This window comes from Phyllobates terribilis, unplaced genomic scaffold, assembly GCF_046119375.1.
Source record: "Phyllobates terribilis strain yellow unplaced genomic scaffold, ASM4611937v1 Scaffold_1__5_contigs__length_1240528914, whole genome shotgun sequence".
Taxonomy (NCBI): Eukaryota; Metazoa; Chordata; class Amphibia; order Anura; family Dendrobatidae; genus Phyllobates; species Phyllobates terribilis.
Window position 1 is genome coordinate 441,657,675 of NW_027362761.1, and position 26,529 is coordinate 441,684,203.

The 26,529-nt window shown below is 43.7% G+C and overlaps 1 protein-coding gene across 3 annotated transcripts in view; it reads left to right on the top strand.

Moving 5' to 3' along the window:
* The window catches only part of SLCO4C1 (solute carrier organic anion transporter family member 4C1), a 221,891-nt gene that overhangs the window by 109,956 nt on the left and 85,406 nt on the right, over positions 1-26,529 (top strand). For all 3 annotated transcript variants that reach the window (XM_073677952.1, XM_073677943.1, XM_073677935.1), the window contains 2 exons: positions 367-630; positions 14,803-14,997. In XM_073677952.1, the coding sequence (XP_073534053.1) occupies positions 367-630; positions 14,803-14,997 (459 nt within the window). The remainder of the gene's footprint in view (positions 1-366; positions 631-14,802; positions 14,998-26,529) is intronic.

Genomic DNA, 26,529 nt, shown 5'->3' on the forward strand with positions numbered 1-26,529 from the left:
GAATTGGATTAAAAATAAATTAAAATATACAGGAAAAACGTACACTCCTCCTTTTTGCTCAATCAATTTCTAATTTTGGCTTATACTGCATGAAAAGGTGCAGTTTTGCCAAGAATGCCATGTATGAAACTACCCTTGCTGTTTTTTTTATGTTTGATTTCGTGCAGTGAAAATTAAAATGGAAATCTATAGTCACTTAAATCTCAGTGTCTAGATAATCGTTTATGAGTGAACCATTTTGTGCTTCTTAGATAATGTTTTATTAAAACATTTGTGAGTTTAACATATGAGGCTTCTATTTTTTTCATATGTGATCCCTTAAGATACCTTGATTTGTTTACTAAGTTTTTTGCTTTTATTTTTCAGGTACTGCTGTAAACGGTTTGGTGAATGTAGTAATTTCAACTCTTGAGAAGCGTTACGACTTAAATAGTTCCCTTACAGGATTGATTTCAGCCAGCTACGACATCGCATTCTGTCTTTTGTCACTTTTTGTGTCATATTATGGTCAAAGAGGGCACAAACCAAGATGGCTTGCATTTTCTTCTGTGATGATTGGCATAGGTGCCATTGTTTTTACTGTACCTCATTTTACCTCTGGACGGTATCAGTTTGGAAACAGATATAATGGTAAGTTAACAGCAGACAATATATGATAGAAATGCAGGGCATAGTGACAATAAGTAGTAAAGCAGTCTTTAAAGAAGCTCTCCCATGAAGATTTTTTTAATTAAATGTGTGTATATGTGCATGCAGTGTAGTGTGAGTTTGTTAATATACTCACCTATCGCTGTCTTCTCCAGAATCCAGTGTCGTTCTGCTCCTCTTCTCAGTGACATCACTGCTCTTCAGACTCTCTGGGTCACTCTTTGTGAGCCAGAAATCTCTTTTACAATGTAATCCTATGGAGTCTCATTCTGACGCTCCATAGACTTACATTGTAAATGTTACTTTTGGGTCACGCAGAGCGCAGTGTGACTTGGAGAGTCTGAAGTGTGGTGATGTTACTGAGAAGAGGAGCAGAGTGCCACTGGATTCCAGAGAAGGTGGCGATAGGTGAGTATATTAACATACAGTATACACACTACGCTATATGCAGATATACACAGATTTAGTTAAAAAAAAACTTCATCGGAGTCTATCTTTAAAAGGACTGTCATAAAAATTAGTTTTTTTCTAATCTATCTAAACTGCTGTGTTTGATTTTTAAACATAGTCCCCTTTCAGTAAAGTTAGCTCACCTACATTGCTACACATAGGCAATGAAAAAAACTTACTGCAGTTATTTGAATAAAAGTAGTCCATAATAAAAATCTCTGACAAATCCTTATAAGAGGTTCTATATGTCTATGAAAATAGAACTTAGCCAACATTTCATGTGTACATTGGTTTAAAGTAAAAGTTACATTTTTAGTCCTCATAATTGGTGGCAATAAGTAGCCGTCGCAACTAAACAGTGTGATGGAGCGGTGGTGTACACTGTATCTGGCCACAGCTGTAGGCTGTAAGAGCTGAACAGATGGGGGGATGGGGTGGTGGGAGTTGGCTGGGTGTCAAACCTCCACCGATTTGATAATTATGGTTAGAGATGAGCAGATCATTTGCGCATGGGTCCATGGTCCAGGTCAGTAGTCTCTGACTGTGGACATGAGCAGCATGAATTTCCTTACAATCCGGGATCCCAATTGGCTTATGAATAGCGTACACCGCACAGATGACGTTAAGCTATGCCGGTGAATCAAAAGGCGCATCAGTGAAGCTGAAAGCTCAAGAAATTCATGCAACTCCTGTCCACTGTCAGAAACTACTGACCTGGACTATGGACAGGAGTTGCACAAAGCAATTTTTTCATCTCTAATGATGACTCATCCAAAAAGTAGGTCATGAATAAAAAATTTTTGTGGAAAGACCTTTTAAGTATTGTTCAACAATTTTTTTCTAGAGCCTTCTAAAGTAGCAAGGCTTGAACCAGGCTGGGACTGTTTTCAAAATAACCCAGGAAGGAAAAGTGTTGGATTTTTTAGAGAACTTTATAACAATAAAGTTGAATACATATTATCTGTCTTTGGAATTTTCTCATTTCTGCCTACTAGTTGTAACAAGTTTGCATAGATCCAGGGGCGGACACTGTCAGCTTGGGGCCCCTGTGCAAGAAATGTGTCTGGACCCCCCTTCCTGTCCGACACACCACTTATGATGAGGGTAATCTGGCGATGGGTCGTCTGGAGCTTCGAGCTCCAAGCAACAGGCCAGACTGCCCTCATAATTATCGCCCTGCAAGCAAGGGTGTACGTTGAAATCACAGGGCCACATAGCAAAAGTTCTAAAAAATATATACAGTACAGACCAAAAGTTTGGACACGCCTTCTCATTTAAAGATTTTTCTGTATTTTCATGACTTTGAAAATTGTACATTCACACTGAAGGCATCAAAACTATGAATTAACACATGTGGAATTATATACTTAGCAAAAAAGTGTGAAACAACTAAAAATATGTCTTATATTCTAGATTCTTCAAAGTAGCCACCTTTTGCTTTGATGACTGCTTTGCACACTCTAGGCATTCTCTTGATGAGCTTCAAGAGGTAGTCACCGGAAATGGTTTTCACTTCACAGGTGTGCCCTGTCAGGTTTAATAAGTGGGATTTCTTGCCTTATAAATGGGGTTGGGACCATCAGTTGTGTTCTGCAGAAGTCAGGTGGATGGACAGCTGATAGTCCTATTGAATAGACTGTTAGAATTTGTATTATGGCAAGAAAAAATCAGCTAAGTAAAGAAAAATGAGTGGCCATCATTACTTTAAGAAATGATGTTCAGTCAGTCCGAATAATTGGGAAAACTTTGAAAGTGTCCCCAAGTGCAGTTGCAAAAACCATCAAGCGTTACAAAGAAACTGGCCCACATGAGGACCGCCCCTGGAAAGGAAGACCAAGAGTCACCTCTGCTTCTGAGGATAAGTTTATCCGAGTCACCAGCCTCAGAAATCGCAGGTTAACAGCAGCTCAGATTAGAGACCAGGTCAATGTCACACAGAGTTCTAGCAGCAGACACATCTCTTCAACAACTGTTAAGAGGAGACTTTGTGCAGCAGTCCTTCATGGTAAAATAGCTGCTAGGAAACCACTGCTAGGGACAGGTAACAAGCAGAAGAGACTTGTTTGGGCTAAAGAACACAAGGAATGGATATTAGACCAGTGGAAATCTGTGCTTTGGTCTGATGAGTCCAAATTTGAGATCTTTGGTTCCAACCACCGTGTCTTTGTGCGACGCAGAAAAGGTGAACGGATGCACTCTACATGCCTGGTTCCCACCATGAAGCATGGAGGAGGAGGTGTGATGGTGTGGGGGTGCTTTGCTGGTGACACTGTTGGGATTTATTCAAAATTGGCATACTGAACCAGCATGGCTACCACAGCATCTTGCAGCGGCATGCTATTCCATCCAGTTTGCGTTTAGTTGGACCATCATTTATTTTTCAACAGGACAATGACCCCAAATACACCTCCAGGCTGTGTAAGGGCTATTTGACCAAGAAGGAGAGTGATGGGGTGCTACACCAGATGACCTGGCCTCCACAGTCACCAGACCTGAACCCAATCAAGATGGTTTGAGGTGAGCTGGACAGCAGAGTGAAGGCAAAAGGGCCAACAAGTGCTAAGCATCTCTGGGAACTCCTTTAAGATTGTTGGAAGACCATTTCTTGTGACTACCCCTTGAAGCTCATCAAGAGAATGCCAAGAGTGTGCAAAGCAGTCATCAAAGCAAGAGGTGTCTACTTTGAAGAACCTAGAATATAAGACATATTTTCAGTTGTTTCACACTTTTTTGTTAAGTATATAATTCCACATGTGTTAATTCATAGTTTTGATGCCTTCAGTGTGAATGTACAATTTTCATAGTCAAGAAAATACAGAAAAATATTTAAATGAGAAGGTGTGTCCAAACTTTTGGTCTGTACTGTATATATACTGTATATTTTTTTTAATGAGATGGAGATAGATGCCTGGACCCGTAGAAGCGTGATAGACACGTGAAACGGCCGTCGTCCGCAAAAGGTGCCGCTTCCCTGCATTTTTAATGGAAATTGAATAAAAGAAGATTTTATTACATTCGGCGTGCCACCTTGCTTTCTTCATGTATGAATTGTGACTTACTTTGTTTCTGGAGGGAGTTGCACCCGATGGTAAGATTGATTGCTCTGACGCGCCCCCAGGACCGTGGGGTACTCGGCAGCCGAGCCTCTGCGTATGCCGGTGGGGAATATCACGGTGGCTGGCCCGGTCCGTGACCCAGGGCGGTCAGTAAAAAGGGGAATTTATAGGGGATTTGGAAAGTTCGTGATGCCACCTGTGGAATGCGGCTAAAGGGAGCCGCCGCTGCAGAGCAGTCCTCTGGAGCTGGTGTTACGGCAGCAGGGATGGTGTGGCTCTCCACAGGTAGAGCTAGCTCCAGGGCAGTGTAGGGGTAGATGGTGGATTCTGGTGAGAGATGGCAGGACGGTCCTGGAGGAAAGACGGACACTCACACGAGGGTAAGCTTCAGTACCTTTACTGGTGATGCTGCAGGCACGGTCCAGGGTACTCCGGGCGAAGGGTGCACTTCTGGACTCTCCCCAGTGAGCGAGTATAAGGCCTCCTGATCTGTGGCTTTTCTCGTTAAGCTTCTGACCTGCCTGGAACTAGGCCTAGCTTGGTTACTGTCTCCCTCTCCCTTGCGCCTGCTGACCTGGTGGTAGGGCCTTCTCTTGGAGATCACTCTCCCTGGATGCTGGCGCCTCCGTGACGCCTAGCCCTGGTACTGTAGTCAGCATTTGGCAAACCTGGGACCTGTAGTCCTCCAGGGGTTCCGGTGGTCCCTACTGGGTGTAAATAGTCCCTGTAGGCGCGGACCCGGTGTCCGGTATATATCTCGGGGTGAGCCTGGTATGCTCCTCTGCCCCCTCACTACTTCTTCCTTCTCCTCTCTTCCTCTTGCCTTCGGCCACACTCAGGGCCCTCACTAGGCTTCACCTTGTGCTGTAGGCCTTGGCTCGCCTAAGCACAGCAGCCAGCGTGCTGCCTCTTCGCTGCTCTCTGAGCGTCAGCACGCTCTCTGCTCACTCTGAGCTCTGTCCCTCTCTGTGTCTGAGCAGGAACTCAACTAACTAGCTGCCTAACTCCACCCTCCCTATATATATCCCTATCGGGGCTCCCTCTGCTGGTCTGAGATGGTAGGGTGGAGGTGTGTGAATGTTTGAGAGCCTCTTGTGGAGAAGTCCATCCATGCACCCTTCTGGGTTCTGTGGCACCAGTGCGTAGCAGGGCGCCACAGCTCCAGCTGATGAGGTCGAGCTTCTGGAGTCTCTGCACAAGGACAGAGTCGCTGCAGTGCTGGTTGCCTGTGCATTTGTATTTGGAGATAGATATATCTCTGTTAGGATTTGGTTCTGCTGTTTCCAGCGCAGTCATACTTGCAGTCAAGTGACAGCTAGTGTCAGCTATGTCAGTGAATATAACACTGCAGACGTTGCTGACTCTCTAGTTGGCACATGACAGCAAGTGTGCAAAGCGCATCTTCGTGGTTAAAGGACAGCTGCTGGAACCAGCAGAGCCCAACCATGTACTGTATATATTATGTTAGATGTCTGGTCTCTATACCGTCTGGTATCTGGTAGAATTCTACAAATAAAAGTATAGATTAGTGTAGCAGAATGCACTATTCCATACAACGGGATCCTGTAAAACACGTACTTAAAACATTTACTTTTTTTTTTTTTTTTTTCAGTGGATGTTGAAACCACTGTTTGGCACCAATAGGAGGCAACTGTTGAACATATGTATCATGGTGAATACGCCGAACAGGGGCCATATCCCGATAAGTTACTGATTGTTGGGGCACCGACCACTGGGACCCCAACAATCCTGACAAACAGGACTTTGCAGCTCAGCAAAGAATGGTTTGAGGGGAGCATTATCGACTTCTGCTCTTTTCATTGTCTATGGAACTGATGGAAATAGCTGACTGCTATAGATACTGAATAGAGAAGAGGCCAATCAGGCACAATGCTGCTTAATTCAGAAATAGACTGCACAGCCCTGTCCTCAGAATCTGTGGGGGGCCCAGCAGTGGGATCCCCAGTGATAAGCAAGTTATCCACGATCCTATACATACACACACACACACATACGAACATATATACACCCATGGGACTGCATGTCAGGTAAAGGCACTGGGGAGATGGCTGTCATTACATCTTCAATAAATGCCCAAGTTTACATTGATATTTTGGACAGTTTTCTTATCCCATCAATTGAAAGGATATTTGGGGATGATGACATCATTTTTCAAGATGATAATGCATCCTGCCATAGAGCAAAAACTGTGAAAACATTCCTTGAAAGAAGACACATAAGGTCAATGTCATGGCCTGCAAATAGTCCGGATCTCAATCCAATTGAAAATCTTTGGTGGAAGTTGAAGAAAATGGTCCATGACTAGGCTCCAACCTACAAAGCTGATCTGGCAACAGCAATTAGAGAAAGTTGGAGCCAGATTGATGAAGAGTACTGTTTGTCACTCATTAAGTCCATGCCTCAGAGACTGCAAGCTGTTATTAAAGCCAGAAGTGGTGCAACAAAATAGTAGTGATGTATTGGAGTGTTCTTTTGTGTGTTTGTTTTTCATGATTCCATAATTTTTTCCCCAGAATTGAGTGATTCCATAATTTTTTCCCTCTGCTTGGTCTGAAAAAAATTACCCTTACTGAGTACCAAATTTTTTATCTTGATTTTTTTTAGTGTTCCTTAAAGCCCTAAAGTTGTCATTTGAAATGACTTTAGTTTTGTGCCATGTCTGTGATCTGCTTTTTTTCAACAACATTAAACAACTGAATGAACATCCTCCGAGCCCGGTGATTCCATAATTTTTGCCAGGGGCTGTATATATATATATATATATATATATATATATATATACACACAGTACAGACCAAAAGTTTGGACACACCTTCTCATTTAAAGATTGTTCTGTATTTTCATGACTTTGAAAATTGTACATTCACACTGAAGGCATCAAACTATGGATTAACACATGTGGAATTATATACTTAACAAAAAAGTGTGAAACAACTGAAAATATGTCTTATATTCTAGGTTCTTCAAAGTAGCCACCTTTTGCTTTGATGTCTGCTTTGCACACTCTTGGCATTCTCTTGATGAGCTTCAAGAGGTAGTCACCGGAAATGGTCTTCCAGCAATCTTGAAGGAGTTCCCAGAGATGCTTTGCACTTGTTGGCCTTTTGCCTTCACTCTGCGGTCCAGCTCACCCCAAACCATCTCGATTGGGTTCAGGTATGGTGACTCTGGAGGCCAGGTCATCTGGTGTAGCACTCCATCACTCTCCTTCTTGGTCAAATAGCCCTTACACAGCCTGGATGTGTGGTTGGGGTTATTGTCCTGTTGAAAAATAAATGATGGTCCAACTAAACACAAACCGGATGGAATAGCATGCCGCTGCAAAATGCTGTGGTAGCCATGCTGGTTCAGTATGCCTTCAATTTTGAATAAATCCCCAACAGTGTCACCAGCAAAGAACCCCCACACCATCACACCTCCTCCTCCATGCTTCATGGTGGGAACCAGGCATGTAGAGTCCATCCGTTCACCTTTTCTGCGTCACACAAAGACACGGTGATTGAAACCAAAGATCTCAAATTTGGACTCATCAGACCAAAGCACAGATTTCCACTGGTCTAATGTCCATTCCTTGTGTTCTTTAGCCCAAACAAGTCTCTTCTGCTTGCTGCCTGTCCTTAGCAGTGGTTTCCTAGCAGCTATTTTACCATGAAGGCCTGCTGCACAAAGTCTCCTCTTAACAGTTGTTGTAGAGATGTGTCTGCTGCTTGAATTCTGTGTGGCATTGACCTGGTCTCTAATCTGAGCTGCTGTTAACCTGCGATTTCTGAGGATGGTGACTCGGATCAACTTATCCTCAGAAGCAGAGGTGACTCTTGGTCTTCCTTTCCTGGGGCAGTCCTCATGTGAGCCGGTTTCTTTGTAGCGCTTGATGGTTTTTGCAACTGCACTTGGAGACACATTCAAAGTTTGCCCAATTTTTCGGACTGACTGACCTTCATTTCTTAAAGTAATGATGGCCACTCGTTCTTCTTTACTTAGCTGCTTTTTTCTTACCATAATACAAATTCTAACAGTCTATTCAGTAGGACTATCAGCTGTGTATCCACCTGACTTCTGCACAACACAAGTGATGGTCCCAACCCCATTTATAAGGCAAGAAATCCCACTTATTAACCCCTTTACCCCCGAGAGTGGTTTGCACGTTAATAACCAGGCCAATTTTTACAATTCTGACCACTGTCACTTTATGAGGTAATTACTCTGGAACGCTTCAACGGATGCCCCTGATTCTGAGACTGTTTTTTCGTGACATATTGTACTTCATGATTTTGGTAAAATGTCTTCGATATCACTTTTTATTTTATTTGTGAAAAAATGGAAATTTGGCGAAAATTTTGAAAATTTTGCAATTTTCAAAATTTGAATTTTTATGCCCTTAAATCAGAGAGATATGTCACACAAAATAATTAATAACATTTCCCACATGTGTACTTTACATCAGCACAATTTAGGAACCAAAATTTTTTTTTGTTAGGGAGCTAAAAGGGTTAAAAGTTGACCTGCGATTTCTCATTTTTCCAACAAAATTTACAAAACCATTTGTTTTAGGGACCACATCACATTTTAAGTCACTTTGGGAGGTCTTTATGACAGAAAATACCCAAAAGTGACACCATTCTAAAAACTGCACCCCTCAAGGTGCTCAAAACCACATTCAATAACTTTATTAACCCTTCAGGTGCTTCACAGGAATTTTTGGAATGTGGAAGAAAAAAATGAACATTTAACTTTTTTCACAAAAATGTTACTTTACACCCAATTTTTTTTATTTTCACAGGGGTAACAAGAAAAAATGGACCCCAAAATTTGTTGTGCAATTTCCCCTGGGTACGCAGACACCCCATATGTGGGGAAAAACCACTGTTTGGGCACACGGCAGGGCTTGGAAGGGAAGGAGCGCCATTTGACTTTTTGATTGCAAAATTTGCTTGAATAATTAGCGGACGCCATGTTGCGTTTGGAGAGCCCCTGATGTGCCTAAACATTGGAGCTCCCCAACAAGTGACCCCATTTGGAAACTAGACCCCCCAAGGCACCTATCTAGATGCATAGTGAGCACTTGGAACCCCCAGGTACTTCACAAATTGATTCGTAAAAATGAAAAGTATTTTTTTTTCCACTTTTTCATTTTTACGAATCAATTTGTGAAGCACCTGGGGGTTCCAAGTGCTCACTATGCATCTAGATAGGTGCCTTGGGGGGTCTAGTTTCCAAAATGGGGTGACTTGTGGTGGAGCTCCAATGTTTGGGCAAACAGGGACTCTCTAAATGCAACATGGTGTCCGCTAACAATTTGAGACGATTTTCCATTCAATTTGTTAGCGGACACCATGTTGCATTTGCAGAGTCCCTGTGTGCCCAAACATTGGAGCTCCACCACAAGTGACCCCATTTTGGAAACTAGACCCCCCAAGGCACCTATCTAGGTGCATAGAGAGCACTTGGAACCCCCATGTGCTTCACAAATTGATTCGTAAAAGTGAAAAAGTGTTTTTTTTCCATTTTTTCCTTTTTACGAATCAATTTGTGAAGCACCTGGGGGTTTCCCAGTGCTCACTATGCATCTAGATAGGTGCCTTGGGGGGTCTAGTTTCCAAAATGGGGTCACTTGTGGTGGAGCTCCAATGTTTGGGCACACAGGGACTCTGCAAATGCAACATGGTGTCCGCTAACAAATTGAATGGAAAATCGGCTCAAATTGTTAGTGGACACCATGTCGCGTTTGGAGAGTCCCTGTGTGCCTAAACATTGGAGCTCCCCCACAAGTGACCCGATTTTGGAAACTAGACCCCCCAATACACCTATCTAGATGCATAGTGAGCACTTGGAACCCCCAGGTGCTTCACAAATTGATTCGTAAAAATGAAAAAGTGGAAAAAAAAACACTTTTTTATTTTAACGGATTAATATGTGAAGCACCTGGGGGTTCCAAGTGCTCACTATGCATCTAGATAGGTGCCTTGGGGGGGTCTAGTTTCCAAAATGGGGTAAATTGTGGGGGAGCCCCAACGTTTAGGCACACAAAGGGCTCTCCAAACGCGACATGGTTCCAATTTGTTAGCGGACACCATGTTGCGTTTGGAGAGCCCCTGTGTGCCTAAACATTGGAGCTCCCCCACAAGTGACCCCATTTTGGAAACTAGACCCCCAAGGCACCTATCTAGATGCATAGTGAGCACTTGGAACCCCCAGGTGCTTCACAAATTGATTAGTAAAAATGAAAAAGTGGAAAAAAAAAACACTTTTTTATTTTAACGGATTAATTTGTGAAGCACCTGGGGGTTCCGAGTGCTCACTATGCATTTAGATAGGTGCCTTGGAGGTCTAGTTTCCAAAATGGGGTCAATTGTGGGCGAGCCCCAACGTTTAGGCACACAAAGGGCTCTCCAAACGCGACATGGTGTCCGCTAACAAATTGGAACCATGTCGCGTTTGGAGAGCCCCTGTGTGCCTAAACATTGGAGCTCCTCCACAAGTGCCCCCTTTTTGGAACGGATTCCTGATTTGTCAATTTTATAATGTAGTGTTATATGCCAGTTGTGTATTACAACCTGACAAACGCTACACAACTGAAGTATGACTACCTGACGAACACTACGTCAGCTGTGTAGTGTTCGTCGGGTTCTCATACGTCAGAAATTAATTCAATAGTCCATGGAGGTATGGTATCTTCTGAAGCAGTCTTTCATGCAGAGGCCAGGTTTGTCGGGGCAGGTGTCACATTGGTAAATGGTGTCCTTGCGTATTCCTCTTCGGTAGCACACTCGGCACTTCTTTTGTGACTTACCCTTTTTTCCGCTGCGAGGGATCTGCCCCGGGAAATGCTGGCCCGGTACAATTCGAGGTCCTTCAGTTCCAGAAGTAGTGGGACCCGCTCCGCCACCACTGCCAAATATTAGGGCCTTGATAACTGTCTCCTGAAAGTGAAGATATGATGTAGAAGTCTGGCCTGCACATTGAGACCGAAGGAAAGCGTTGTGCATTGCCATCTGAACAATGTGCACGGCCAGCTTCTTATACCATCCCCTGGCCTTTCTCAAAGCACTGTACGGCTGGAGGGCTTGATCGGAGAGATCAACTCCCCCCATGTACTTGTTGTACCCCACTACACAGTCTGGTTTGGCGACCTGTGTAGTGGAACGTCTTACAGTGCTGAGGGTGCAGCCATCACCATGTATGGTGTTCAAGAGAATGACATCCCTCTTGTCCTTGTACTTGACCACCAACAGGTGGTCGCTACATTGGGCTCTGCTCTCACCCCTTCTGAGCAGCTGCCCAATTAGCATCTTTGGGAGGCCTTTCTGATTTTTGCGGACAGTACCGCAAGCTGCGGTATGTCGCGCAGAGAGGGACTTGAAGAGTGGGATACTTGTATAAAAGTTATCCACGTACAGGTGATAACCTTTATCCAGCAGTGGGTGCACCAAGTCCCACACAATTTTCCCACTCACTCCCAGAACAGGGGGCATTCAGGGGGTTCAATCCGGGAGTCCTTCCCTTCATAAACTCTAAACTTGTGAGTGTACCCTGAGGTACTCTCACAAAGTTTATACAGCTTGATCCCGTACCTGGACCTTTTACTTGGCAGGTACTGCCGGAATCCAAGCCGCCCCTTGAAAGAAATTAAGGACTCATCCACGCAGATGTCCCTTTGGGGCACGTACACTTCACCAAACTTGTTGTTGAAGTGCTCGATGACCGGCCGAACTTTGAAAAGACGATCAAAGTTCGGGTCATCGCGTGCAGGACACCTTGCATTATCTTGGTAATGCAAGAACTTGTGGATGGCCTCAAAACGTTTCTGGATCATCACCATTCGGAACACTGGAGTGTTATACAAAACGTCAACACTCCAGTATTGCTGAATCTCTGTTTTTTTTCAGGATCCCCATATGAAGGACCAGGCCCCAAAACTTCATCATTTCTTCTGCGTCTACAGGAGACCAGTTAGAAAATGATGAAGAGGGGTTTTGTTCCAAAAATTGATGAGCATACAAATTAGTTTGGCCCACCATGAGGTTTATAAAATCCTCAGAGCAAAAGACTTTGAAAAAGTCTATTTCCGTGAGGCCGGTGGTGTCAAACTTGATTCCTGATTCCGCCACGAAATCAGGAATCAATGCCTCAAAATTTTCGGGGGGCGAGGTCCATATGGGGTCAGTATTGGGGGGCGCTGGAACATCTTCTCTCCTGCGATGACTGCGGGGTGGTCCAGGAGAACCTGAGGAAGAAGAGGAGGAAGAAGAGTAGGAAGAAGAGGACGATGAGGCGTCACAAAAGCAAAGAAATGTGGGATCCTCGCCCTCGCTGTCGGTCTCAGTGTCGGAGGCAACAAAAGAGTATGTCTCCTCCGCTGAATAGCGAGTTTGGGATGAGCCGGCCATTTTTTTTTCCCGTGTATGTGGTGCGTGTGTGTCAGTTCTTTATTTAGTGTGTGTGTGTCAGTGTGCTTGGTGTGAACTTTTTTTTCCTGAAAAAAAAAAGAGAAAAAAAAGAACTACCGTAGGTGGTTCAAACAGCGAGCGCGAGTGCGGATCGGTGAACTATGTCACCAATCAACTCTCGGCAGCTGCTGGGTGTGTGCGCGGATGTGGTGTAAAGGTGGGGGGGGAGAATTGACAGGGACAAGAAAAAGAAGAGAAAGAAAAGAAAAAGAAAAAAAAAAGAAAAAAAGAAAAGTTGTGAAATCAGCAAACACAGAAAAGAAAAAAAGAAAAGTCGTGAAAACAGCGAACACAGAAAAGAAAAAAAGAAAAGTCGTGAAAACAGCGAACACAGAAAAGAAAAAAAAAGTCGTGAAAACAGCGAACACAGAAAAGAAAAAAAGAAAAGTCGTGAAAACAGCGAACACAGAAAAAAAAAAAGTTGTGAAAACAGCGAACACAGAAAAGAAAAAAAGAAAAGTCGTGAAAAGCAGCGAGCACGGACGTTGATCAGTGACGTAGACACTGCTCAGCGCTCGGCCGCTGCAGGACGCACGAAAAAAAAAAATTGGTAAAAGGAGGGGGGTGGGGAGAGGAGGAGGGAGGGAGAGGGGTGGATGAGGGGAGAACAGAGATGCACTTACCAAAGTCTTCTCTGTTCTTCTTTCAGCAGGATCAGCAGCAGGTTCTGGAAGAGGCTCAGGAGCAGGATCCGCAGGATAAGAAGCTGGAGACCGACGACCCAGGAGACAGGAGCAGGAGATCCAGGACCCTGGACAGCAGCCGGACACCGAAGCTGAAGATCCAGCAGCCTGAACAGCTCAGCAGATGCCGGAGCAAGAGATCCAGGACCCTGAAGAGCGGCAGCAGCGACTGGAGCAGGTAGGAGGAGGTCTTGTAGTGTCACAGAAGATTGTGGAACTACAAGACCCAGCACAGAGTGATCAGACGTGACCGCACTGTAGAAATCCTCACCAAGTGTGAGGATCTGCAGGGCGGTCACAGGGGGGTGACAGGGTGGTGACAGGCAGGTCACAGGCCGGTCACCACCCGGTCAGGTACTCTGATTGGTGTGATTGATGATGACATCAATCGCACCAATCAGAGATGGCTGGGGCCTGGGCACGCACCACAGGGGGTTACAGGGAGGAGACAGGCAGGTCACAAGCCGGTCACCACCCTGTGACCGCCGTGTCACCTGTGTTCATGTACTCTGATTGGAGCGATCGATGTCATCATCGATCGCTCCAATCAGAGCTGGCTGGGGGCTGGCAGGGGGCTTGTATGACTTCACAGGGGGTCATGGGGAGGTGACAGGCAGGTCACAAGCCGGTCACCGCCCCGTGACCGCCCTGTTACCGTGCGGTCCCGCTGTGATCGGTGCGATCGATTTGATCGGCGATCGCACCGATCCTAGCAGTTTGGGGAGAGGGCTGGGGTTACTAGGCAACAGCCTAGGATCGGTGCTCTTAGGAGCACCAATCCTAGGCTGCACAGCACTGTTTCCGGCAATCTGATTGCCGGAAACAGTGAGAAATGCTGTGATTGGCTGTTCAGAATTGAACAGCCAATCACAGTGATCGTGGGTGCGGGGGGGGCGGCGCCACCCCCTAGATGCCGGCGCCATCTACCCTGAGGTAAGATGGCACCGGAATTTTAATTTTATCACCGTGACTTCGCTCGCGGTGCCGCTTTAAAGATAGGGTGTACTAATACGTATCAGGTCCATAAGTCCCAGGGCACAGATACGTATTAGTACGCCTTGGGTCGGAAAGGGGTTAAACCTGACAGGGCACACCTGTGAAGTGAAAACCATTTCCGGTGACTACCTCTTGAAGCTCATCAAGAGAATGCCAAGAGTGTGCAAAGCAGTCATCAAAGCAAAAGGTGGCTACTTTGAAGAACCTAGAATATAAGACATATTTTCAGTTGTTCCACATGTGTTAATTCATAGTTTTGATGCCTTCAGTGTGAATGTACAATTTTCAAAGTCATGAAAATACAGAAAAATCTTTAAATGAGAAGGTGTGTCCAAACTTTTGGTCTGTACTGTATATGGCTTCCTTAAAGAAGTTACTAAACCACTTTGCACATCTCACGTTCCTGGACATGTGAATGTGGCAGCAATTAGAAGGTGGGGTAGTTGGATTTCAATGTGTGTCTCCTAATATGCACTAAAGATTCACTCTTTACTTTTTTAGATTTTTGTGAAAAGTCAGGAAATAACACCAATCTAGAAGACTGTACTGAGAAAGCACATTCCACCTTATCCAACTACCTCTATGTCTTTGTTTTGGGCCAGCTGCTAATGGGAGTAGGAGGAACTCCGTTATATACTTTGGGAACAGCTTTTTTTGATGACAGCCTTCCAACACATAAATCCTCATTATATATTGGTAAGTACATATTTCTCAAACAAATCAAAAATGCAGCAGAGCTGTTTGGGAGATCAATATGGTTTTTGGTTCTCGCTACATTTGTAATATCTCAGGATTTTACATGAAATTACAGATAAGCCAATTCTATTTTATAATCTGCATTACCTATTCAATTTTACACTCAAGCTGTCTATTACTTTTTCTTAACCAACAAATGTATGATCCAAGATAGGGAATGGACTTGTATACTGACTACAGGATCAGATCACACAGGGTTTGGAGACTGCATAGGAGCTGTATATCCAATAGTAATTAAAGGGAATTTGTAAGTTCAACCCTCCTAAACTGTTTATATGGGTATGTAGGTTATAGAAAGTTGAATTAAATAATACCTTGATAATTGTGATCTGATGTTCTATTCCGTAGAATTCTACATTTTTCCTATATGTAAATGACATAGCCGGACATAGATATCCCCGAGAATCTGCCGCCAGTGCTTTTAAAATTTTAAATGAAAGGGGAAGTTACCAGTGTGAGACATGTAGATCAGGAGAGAAGACCTTCAGTCATTACATGTTTCAAACTGGTAACTACCCATTTCACTTAAAATAAGCTCTGGAGGCAGATTCTCAGGGAGATCTATCTCCAGTCCATAGATCTTAACAGCTCATTTACATATTAAAAAAAGCGTGGATTTCTCTGGAATAAGACATCAGATCGCAGATATCAAGGTATCAGTTTATGTTACGCTCGCGCCTGGACTGACTGACGTGAGCGTGGTTAGTGGTCCCACTGTGTCACGAACTGAGGAGTGCCTGGAGTGTCATGACTAGGTGCCTCGCCAGATCCGACCACGAACACACGGTGGCTTAATCGACTCCGTGGTCCGAGGAGGGACATAGGAGGTGGCCGAGGTGCTTCTCCAGGTCAGACCCCAGTCACAGGACAAGCAGAGCAGAGCGAAACTGCAGGTGCGGAGGGCAAGCAGAGCAGAGCGAAACCGCAGGTGCGGAGGGCAAGCAGAGCAGAGCGAAACCGCAGGTGCGGAGGGCAAGCAGAGCAGAGCGAAACCGCAGGTGCGGAGGACATGCAGAGCAGAGCAAAACCGCAGGTGCGGAGGGCAAGCAGATAGAGCAAAACTGCAGGTGCGGAGGGCAAGCAGGACAGAGCGAAACCGCAGGTGCGGAGGGCAAGCAGGGCAGAGCGAAACTGCAGGTGCGGAGGGCAAGCAGGGCAGAGCGAAACCGTAGGTGCAGAGGGCAAGCAGAGCAGAGTGAAACCGCAGGTGCGGAGGACAAGCGAGGCAGAACAGAGCAGAGCATAACTGCAGAGCAGAAGGTGCAGGCAGACAGGACACATGGAACAGACTGGGAAACACAGGAAGATAGCTAGAACACAGGAGGTAGAAACGGAGGCAGGGAAACGGGACAAGCAGAAGCAGATACACACAAGGAACTTGCAATGAAGTAACAAGTGGACACAAAACGCACAAACAGAAGTACAGAGACAACAAGTTGGAGTTAGGTGCAGGTTCAGACATTGCAGGAAAAGGGAAGAATCGGACATAGAGACAAACAGGTAACAGGCTAGGACACAGTTCAGACAGGAACTGAACTTGGAACAAGATACAGGAACGAGCCTGGGTACTCAGCCCCCAGGGAGGTGGACACAGACTAGAAGTCACAAATACAGGTAACGGGCCTGGGTATACAGCCCCCAGGGTGGCGGAAACAGACAAGATACAGGACAGGACCTGGCAACTCAGTTGCACAGAACACACTGATAGAAAGTGTTGCTCAGGCACCTCCTACTTGGTGGAGGGGGTTTAAGTATCCAATGACTCACAGCAATAGGTTGGGGACGCATTAGGACTGCGCACACTGTAACTTTAAGAAACAGGAAGTGTCAGGAATATTATAAAATATTAATATCAGGGAAATGTTCGTCCATATCTGCCTGACATAGATGTTCACCCCCCTCCCTTATTTCCCTTCTGCTCAGCACAAAAGCCCCAATTAACACACGCCTGGTAAATAGTTTATGCAAACACGGCCAGCCAAGGAGTGTTATAACTTCGTTAGGAAGCAATCATCTTGTCTCTAAAAGACGCATGAGGTAATTAAAACGCAGGCTTGCACTAATTTGCGTGTAACTGTTGAAGCTGCTTCCCAAGCCTCAAAGGTAAATTTCTAGATGCACTGACTCTGATATGAAATATGAAATCTTGTGAGTTCCAGAGGTCCGACAGTAACGGGACCCATATGTGTAGTGACCAAATCAGCCCAGGAATGTATAGGTAGTTTTCCAGGGCTGTAACCAAAATCAGGGAGCTGTAGCGCAAAAACATCAGAATGGCAGACTGCAGCTTTGGGATATGTGATATCTAAATAAAGATAAAATCATAAGGGAAAAAATGGCGTAGTTTGCAAGCTTCTGCGATCAACGAGCGATGAGTTATCTCAGAAGTTAGCGTTTTTAATAAAAATGTACAGGCTGGAGACCGGTCCACATGATGTCACCGCAAGGGGTGTGGGGCCAGATCTCCCCTTAGGTATAAGGGAACCCATGGAGAAGACAAGAGCAGTCATTGCCAGGGGGGGAATAAGAATTATAAGCAACGGGTCCTGTTCAATTACAGCATAATCTGGAGAGCCCCTCCTCCACCTATATTGCATCGTCTCCATGATTGTATAGTGTAAGTAAGTTATCTTACTTTTTTACCCTGTTTATTTTATGTAACTGCTTATGTATTTTAATGTCACCTTTGTAACATCCTTATGTATATATTTTTCCTAAACACTGCCTCCCTTTTGGATTAAATATAAAAGTTAATAGTTCTGTTTCTTTTATTCTGTAATCGTTCCCTTCCCCGAAGCCATATACGCTACCAAAACGCAGGCGTCCGGCCAGGCCTGTATGATATTTCAAACTCGGCCGGTGGTGGCAGAGAGTATTAATAATTGGGCTATCATGAAGCTGACAGTGACCGCACGGAGGGCGTTAAACACGGTTTCCAGGCTGTGGAACCCAGGGTGTTACGCCATACGCTCACTGGTCGCTTACCGATACCTATGTAGAGAGTAGTCTGGATCGCGTGCTCGCGACTCCGGACGAAATACTGACAGCGTGACGGCACAGTGAGATATTGTGTGATCTCCCCGGTGTCATTCCTGACTGTGTGTGGGTGGAATCCCTGACAAATTGGTGGCAGCGGTGGGATACTGTGTAATCCTGTCAGTGTCGTTCCTGACAGGAAGCAACAGCGCCGCCGCCCTAAGCAATCAGACAAGAGACATGCACACAGCAAGTAATGGAGCAAAGTGTGCAGCCTGGACTGATAGGTAAGTTGGCGGGAGATGGTAAGCCATGCCAGCACGCCGCCAGGGATGTTATAGTTTATTCAGCTTCCTATGACCTGAGTGCCCATATAGACGGCTTAGGAGGGTTGATCCTACTAACCGATTCCCTTTAAGATTTCAGACAAATCCTAACATAACACAACTAAATTAATGACATAATTAGTTGCACCTTACAATCTACCAGGGCAAGAAGTAGTAGACAATAGGTGAAGGTAGATGCTATTTTTTGGCACTGTAGAGTCAGCAGAGTTATTGTACAACAGGTGTAGGCTTTTCCAAAGAAGTGTTTGTTTTTAAGGTTAGACTATATTTGAAAGTTTCAAAATGGAGTGAAAGACAGACTGTTTCAGGTAGTGATTTTCTGGGTTTCAGGTATGCACAGAAGGAATCATTGAAATGATTGCACGAGGAGCATTCATTCTTCTTTTTCTGTAATGTTTGCAGTATTGTTTCTTCTGATCTATTTGTAAATTCGAATAGGCATGCAATATACAGTATATATAGTACATGATAAATTCCACCTATTAGTAAGTATATGGGGGGAACTTTGTGACAATCTTAAAGTGAACACTGACATAGAAATACAATATTTACAGAGAACCTATTACGTTTAAAATGGTATCTGATCTGCAGGCGGGTTGTTATAGAGCAGGATGAGCTGCTCAGATTGATAGAAATGTTTTGGGGAAAAGTTTAAGTAGAATTTGTACTTTATTCCTTGAAATCCCTGGTTGTTGTTTGCATGGTGGGTCCTATTCAGTGATTGACAGTCTTCCCTGTATGACTGTCAATGCAAAGATAACTGTCAGTCACTGAGTAGTACCACCCACTTAACTCATATATGTATACACTGCACAAAAAAATAAAGGGAACACTCAAATAACACATCCTAGATCTGAATGAATGAAATATTCTCATTGAATACTTTGTTCTGTACAAAGTTGAATGTGCTGACAACAAAATCACACAAAAATCATCAATGGAAATCTAATTTATTAACCAATTGAGGCCTGGATTTGGAGTCACCCCCAAAATTAAAGTGGAAAAACACACTACAGGCTGATCCAACTTTGATGTAATGTCCTTAAAACAAGTCAAAATGAGGCTCAGTATTGTGTGTGGCTTCCACATGTCTGTATGACCTCCCTACAACACTTGGGCATGCTCCAGATGAGGCTGCGGATGGTCTCCTGTGGGATCTCCTCCCAGACATGGACTAAAGCATCTGCCAACTCCTGGACAACGTGACGTTAGTGGATGGAGCGAGACATGATGTCCCAGATGTGCTCAATCGGATTCAGGTCTGGGGAACGGGCGAGCCAGTCGATAGCTTCAACGCCTTCATTTTTCAGAAACTGCTGACACACTTCAGCCACGTGAGGTCTGGCATTGTCCTGCATTAGGAGGAACCCAGGGCCAACCGCACCAGCATATGGTCTCACAAGGGGTCTGAGGATCTCATCTCGGTACCTAATGGCAGTCAGGCTACCTCTGGCGAGCACATGGAGTGCTCTGCGGCCCTCCAAAGAAATGCCACCCCACACCATTACTGACCCACTGCCAAACCGGTCATGCTGAAGGATGTTGCAGGCAGCAGATCGCTCTCCACGGCATCGCCAGACTCTGTCACGTCTGTTACATGTGCTCAGTGTGAACGTGCTTTCATCTGTGGAGAGCACAGGGCACCAATGGCGACTTTGCCAATCCTGGTGTTCTGTGGCAATTGCCAAGCGTCCTGCATGGTGTTGGGCTGTGAGCACAACCCCCATCTGTGGATGTCGGACCCTCATACCACCCTCATGGAGTCTTTTTCTAACATTTGTGGCCTGCTGGAGGTCATTCTACAGGGCTCCGGCAGTGCTCCTCCTGTTCCTCCTTGCACAAAGGCAGAGGTAGCGGTCCTGCTGCTAGGTTGTTGCCCTCCTACGTCCCCCTCCACATCTCCTGGTGTACTGGCCTGTCTCCTGGTAGCGCATCCAGCCTCTGGACACTACGCTGACAGACACAGCAAAGCTTCTTGCCACAGCTCGCATTGATGTGCCATCCTGGATGAGCTGCACTACCTGAGCAACTTCTGTGGGTTGTAGGGTCCGTCTCATGCTACCACAAGTGTGAAAGCACAACCAACATTCAAAAGTGACCAAAACATCAGCCAGAATTGGTACTGAGATGTGGTCTGTGGTCCCCACCTGCAGAACCACTCCTTTATTGAGTGTGTCTTGATAATTGCCAATAATTTCCATCTATTGTCTATTCCATTTGCACAACAGCATGTGAAATTGATTGTCAATCAGTGTTGCTTTCTAAGTGGACAGTTTGATTTCACAGAAGTTTGATTTACTTGGAGTTATATTCTGTTGTTTAAGTGTTCCTTTTATTTTTTGAGCAGTGTATATACAGCTCTGGCAAAAATTAAGAGACCATTGCAAAATTTTCATTTTCTCTGATATTTCTCTTTATAGGTATATTTTTAAGTAAAATGTACATTATTGTTTTATTCTATAAACTACTGACAATAGAAATTCAAAAGCTAAAAATTTTGTATTTATTTGCAGCAAAGGAGAAATCGTCAAAATAAAAAAAGAAACAGTGCTTTCAAACCTCAAATAATACAAAGAAAACAACTTCTTATTCATTTAGAAACAACAATGCTCATGTTTTAACTCAGGAAGAGTTCAGAAATCAATATTTGGTGGAATAACCATGATTTTTAATCACAGCTTTCATGCATCTTGGCATGCTTTCCACCAGTCTTTCACACTGCTTTTGGGTGATCTTATGCCACTCCTGGCACAAAAATGTAAGCAGTACTTCTTTGTTTGATGGCTTGTGACTATCCATCTTCCTCTTGATTACATTCCAGAGGTTTTCCTTACCGTCGGGGTTCTTCAAGGATCAGTCCTAGGCCCCCTTCTTTTCTCCTTATACACCGCTCCTATTGGACAAACAATCAGCAGATTCGGTTTTCAGTACCATCTCTATGCTGATGACACCCAGTTATACACCTCTGCTCCGGACATCACCCCTGCATTACACAAAAGACCAGTGATGTTCTTTCTGCTGTGTCTAACATTATGTCCTCCTTCTGTCTAAAACTGAATCTGTCAAAAACTGAACTAGTCGTATTTCCTCCCTCCACTAACCTACCTGTGCCCGATATTGCCATTTCCGTTTGTGGCTCAACCATTACTCCCCAGCAACAAGCCCGCTGTCTTGGGGTAATTTTTGATTCAGATCTTTTCTTCACTCCTCACATCAAATCACTTGCTCGTTCATGTCAGCTGCACCTCAAAAACATCTCAAGAATCAGGACTTTTCTCACCTTTGACTCAGCAAAAACTCTTACTGTAGCTCTTTTTCATTCTCGTCTCGACTATTGCAACTCTCTACTAATCGGTCTCTCTCTTACTAAACTCTCCTCTTTCCAATCCATCCTTAACGCAGCAGCCAGGATCATATTCCTTGCCAACCGCTACACCGATGCCTCTTTCCTGTGCCAGTCATTGCATTGGTTGCCCATCCAATTTCGAGTTCAATTTAAACTTATCACGCTTACCCACAAAGCGCTCCATGCTTCAGTACCCCCTACATCTCCTCCCTTGTCTCAGTCTACCACCCTACACGTGCCCTCCATTCTGCCAGTGACTTAAAACTAAAATCCTCCATAATCTGAACTTCCCACTCCCGTCTCCAAGATTTCTCGCATGCTGCGCCAGTTCTTTGGAATGCACTACCCAGGACAGTTCGATTAATTCCCAATGCCCACATTTTCAAACGGACCCTAAAAAACATTTCTTTAGACTGGCGTATCACCTAAACACACTATCTGTCCATCCCAGTTTTGGCCCATATTAAAATCTTCTTCAATTTCAGGTTCATACCATCCATGCAATTAATAGCTTCGGTCAGGACTGTACACATACTGGCTGGTGACCAGTTCATGTATTATTATTTATCCTACATAGTATATCAAGGCTGCATTATACAATCTATGTACATTTTACCTTTTGTGTCTCCCCCATTTCCTCATAGACTGTAAACTTGCGAGCAGGGCCCTCACTCCTTTCGATATGAAATATGCTTATTCTGTATTCTTATTCTGTATTGTCTCTATTAGTCCCCCCTAAAATTGTAAAGTGCTGCGGAATATGTTGGCACTATAAAAATAAAAATGATTATTTATTATTATTTTCAATGGGGTTCAGGTCTGGAGATTGGGCTGGCCATGACAAGGTCTTGATGTGGTGCTCCTTCATCCACACATTGATTGACCTAGCTGTGTGGCATGGGGCATTGTCCTGCTGGAAAAAACAGTCCTCAGAGTTGGGGAACATTGCCTGAATAGAAGGAAGCAAGTGTTTTTCAAGGACAACCTTGTATGCGGCTTGATTCATACGTCCTTCACAATGATTGACCTGCCCAATTCCAGCCTTGCTGAAGCATCCCCAGATCATCACCGATCCTCCACCAAATTTCACGGTGGGTGCAAGACACTATGGCTTGTATGCCTCTCCTGGACTTCGTCTAACCATTAGACGACCAGGTGTTGGGCAAAGCTGAAAATTAGACTCATCAGAGAAGATTACCTTACTTCAGTCCTCTATGGTCCAATCCTTATGGTCTTTGGCAAACTTCAGCCTGGCTCTCCTTTGCTTCTCATTGATGAAAGGCTTTTTTTTAGCTTTACATGACTTATTACGAACTGTTCTTGCTGTGCACTTCACCTCAGCTGCCATTTGCCATTCCTTTTGTAGGTCACTTGATGTCATCCTGCGGTTGATGAATGACATTCAAATAAGATGATCCCGGTCAGTGGAGAGTCGCTTTCTCCCTCTGCCGGTCTGTAGCTTTGTTGTCCCCAATGTCTGCTGCTTGACCTTGTTGTAATGAACTGCCATCTTCGAAATCTTATGGATGGAGGCAAAATGACGCTCACTGTATCCCTCTGCTAGTAAAGCCAGAATTGAGCCCTTCTTTTCTTCACTCAAGACTTTTCTTTTCAACTCCTTTCACATGGTTAAAAGTTATTTTTTCATTCAAATCACTTTTGGGCTATTCCTAGCACTTGTTTTGCTATCTAGCTTGTCCTATTGAAAGAGGATTGTGAAGACCACAGCAGTGTTTTTATACTTTCCCTTGTTACATAAGATTTGGTTCAGGTGATCACCTAATCAGAAGCACATTAAGTAGAATGAGGTGGACTTTGGTTGGAATTCAACTGACACTGGAATGGAATGGCTGTCAGACATGTAGAGATGGTGATTTTTAGAAAACTGTGCACTGGTCTCTTCATTTTTGCCATATATACATGGCTCATCAAGAGAATGCCAAGAGTGTGCAAAGCAGTCATCAAAGCAAAAGGTGGCTACTTTGAAGAACCTAGAATATAAGACATATTTTCAGTTGTTTCACACTTTTTTGTTAAGTATATAATTTCACATGTGTGAATTCATAGATTTGATGCCTTCAGTGTGAATGTACAATTTTCATAGTCATGAAAATACAGAAAAATCTTTAAATGAGAAGGTGTGTCCAAACTTTTGGTCTGTACTGTATATATATAATATAAAACATCGGGGATTTCAATGAATAAATGCAAGTTATACTGCAGCAAATATGTTTGTAAGGAGACAAATTTAATTTCTCCTGTTCTGTGTTAGTTACTTGTCTCACACTGGGGTTTCAGGATATTGCAGACTACATAGGGGCAGAATTATACGCCTTTTCGCTAAAGCAAAAGTACACACATGGTTTATAATGTGACACCTACTATAACCTAACACCATCAATATAGGTAGTCTGATATTGCTACTGTCACATCCTCTGTCCATTTATAATTGACAGGACATCTTGATTAGGTGACCTGCTGACTGTTTGATATTAGATATTCGATCACCTTTGGTTACTCATCTGTTTTTGTCTGAGGGAGATATGGCATCCTTCGTTATTGTGGTCTTCGAACTCAATTGAGGTTAAACTGATGCCGTCTCCACAATCGTGTTTTTAATTCATTAGTGTTATTTTGTTTTTACATTTATCTAATTAAAATGTATGTAGTAATTGTCTATTGTACCCTTGCTGCCTATATCTATAGACTGAGTATCATTGATAAGAGAACGAAGTTCACTATTGCTGCAAATAAGACTCCCCTTTCATGTATAATAAGCCCTGGAGGCAGCGTTATCTACCAGGTAATATCCTCCCCATAGCCTGGAAGAGGGCATTTATATAAAGTGATAAAAGATGATTTATCCACAACAAGACATCTGATATGAGACATACAGGTATCACTTTTTCAGCAGTCTATAACCTGTATGCCCATATTAATAGTTTACATAGGTCAAATGTGGTGTTAGATAATAATAATAATCTTTTTATTTATATAGCGCCAACATATTCTGTAGCACTTTACAATTCAGACAATTTACAGACATTATGGGCACTGTCCCCATTGGGGCTCACAATCTTCATTCCCTATCAGTATGTCTTTGGAGTGTGGGAGGAAACCGGAGAACCCAGGGGAAAACCACATAAACATGGGGAGAACATACAAACTCCTTGCAGATGTTGTCCATGGTGGGATTTGAACCCTGGACCCCAGTGCTTCCCTTTGATATGTTTCATTGAATATTTGATACATTAGGTTACACATATAGTATATATTTAACTTTTTGATTCAGACACTAGTTTGGAAAGTGTTGCTGCCATTCTGCCAGCTATTTTGTGAACTAGTAGGTGACCTACTTTCTACTGAATATCCCCATTCAAATTTATGCAGGTGTTGCTAGCAAACAACACCTAGATGTTGAAATACCAAATATATAGTGAAATACACTGCATAAAATATTCATTAGAAGGTGTAGAGTACACCAATAAATATTTACAAAGGTCATGTGCACATGTCGCAGCTTATCATCCTTATCAATGTGCACTATCTTTGTGAACTGTGGTTCTTGTACAGCTGGTTATAAACAAAGATCAAAGTTAGTTGGACCTGCTGATTTCTAAGTGAATGGTCGCTGATCCTATGGAACTAATGTGTAAGGCATTATCCTTTATCCACTGCCAAAATCCTCCCATCCATTTTTGTCACTGAAATAAACATGAACGCTAAGCTAAGGTCAGTTTAGCTTGTTTACACTCTTCCTACATCATTAAATATGTATATGACAAAGGAAGGGCCCTATACCACATCCCATTGTACAAATGTGTGATGTGATGATGTATGGAGGATGGCTGTATTTCATTAGCACTAAAACAGCCATCCTGGATCAGAGAAGACTCAGATCCTGGGAAAATGCTGCCATGGGACGACTGCTGTCCAGGGCTAGGAATGGTCACCAAGCAGGGTCAGAGCCGAGAGGTTATTTCAAGGACAAAATTGGGATCCAAAAGAATAGTCAGAAACAAAATAGAAATACACTAAACAAAACAGGAGAAGAAGACGCACACCTAGCCAGGGAAATACTAAGCTTCCAGCAGCAATCTGGAGGCCTTAGTAGGGTGTGGTGCTCTGCAAGTGGATGGAGCAGGGAGATGAAAGCTTCACCTGGAAGCATACACAACCATACTGCCAGACGGGATGGCACTACAGGTCCCAGCCACTCTAACCTTAGTGGATGGACAGAGCACGCCTTCCAGAACTTATGGTTCTGACATTTCTATCATCAGCGCTGCCCATAGAGTGATTACGGCGGCGCCTGGCGACAGAAGCAGAAGTAGCAGTAGCAGGTTATAGTGGAGATGTGACACCTATGCAATCATTGAGACTGAATGTTTTTCTATTTACTAAAATCTATTCCCCAATTTTTAGTATAAAGACTTCCTGCCCAGTATAAGTCCCTTTTAGGGCATACCTCAGGTACCGTATGCCCTAATAGATTCATCTAATATATAGAATCTGAAATTACATTACAGTTAAAACTACCATAATGGTCCTGGAAATGTTGAAATCATTAAAAAAAATAAAAAATCTCCAATTACATTTCAAACACATGCAAAAAAAAAATATAGAAACTGTGATTTTACTTTAACAAATCATATTAATTAATTAACACTATGTTACAGTAAAAAAAATCAAAACAAGGTATCCTATGACATGATGCGTAAAATAAAGTTCTTTTCGCAATTATACTAATTGGTTTTAAAAAAATAAATGAATAAAAAATTTATGATGAATTGCATTTTGCAA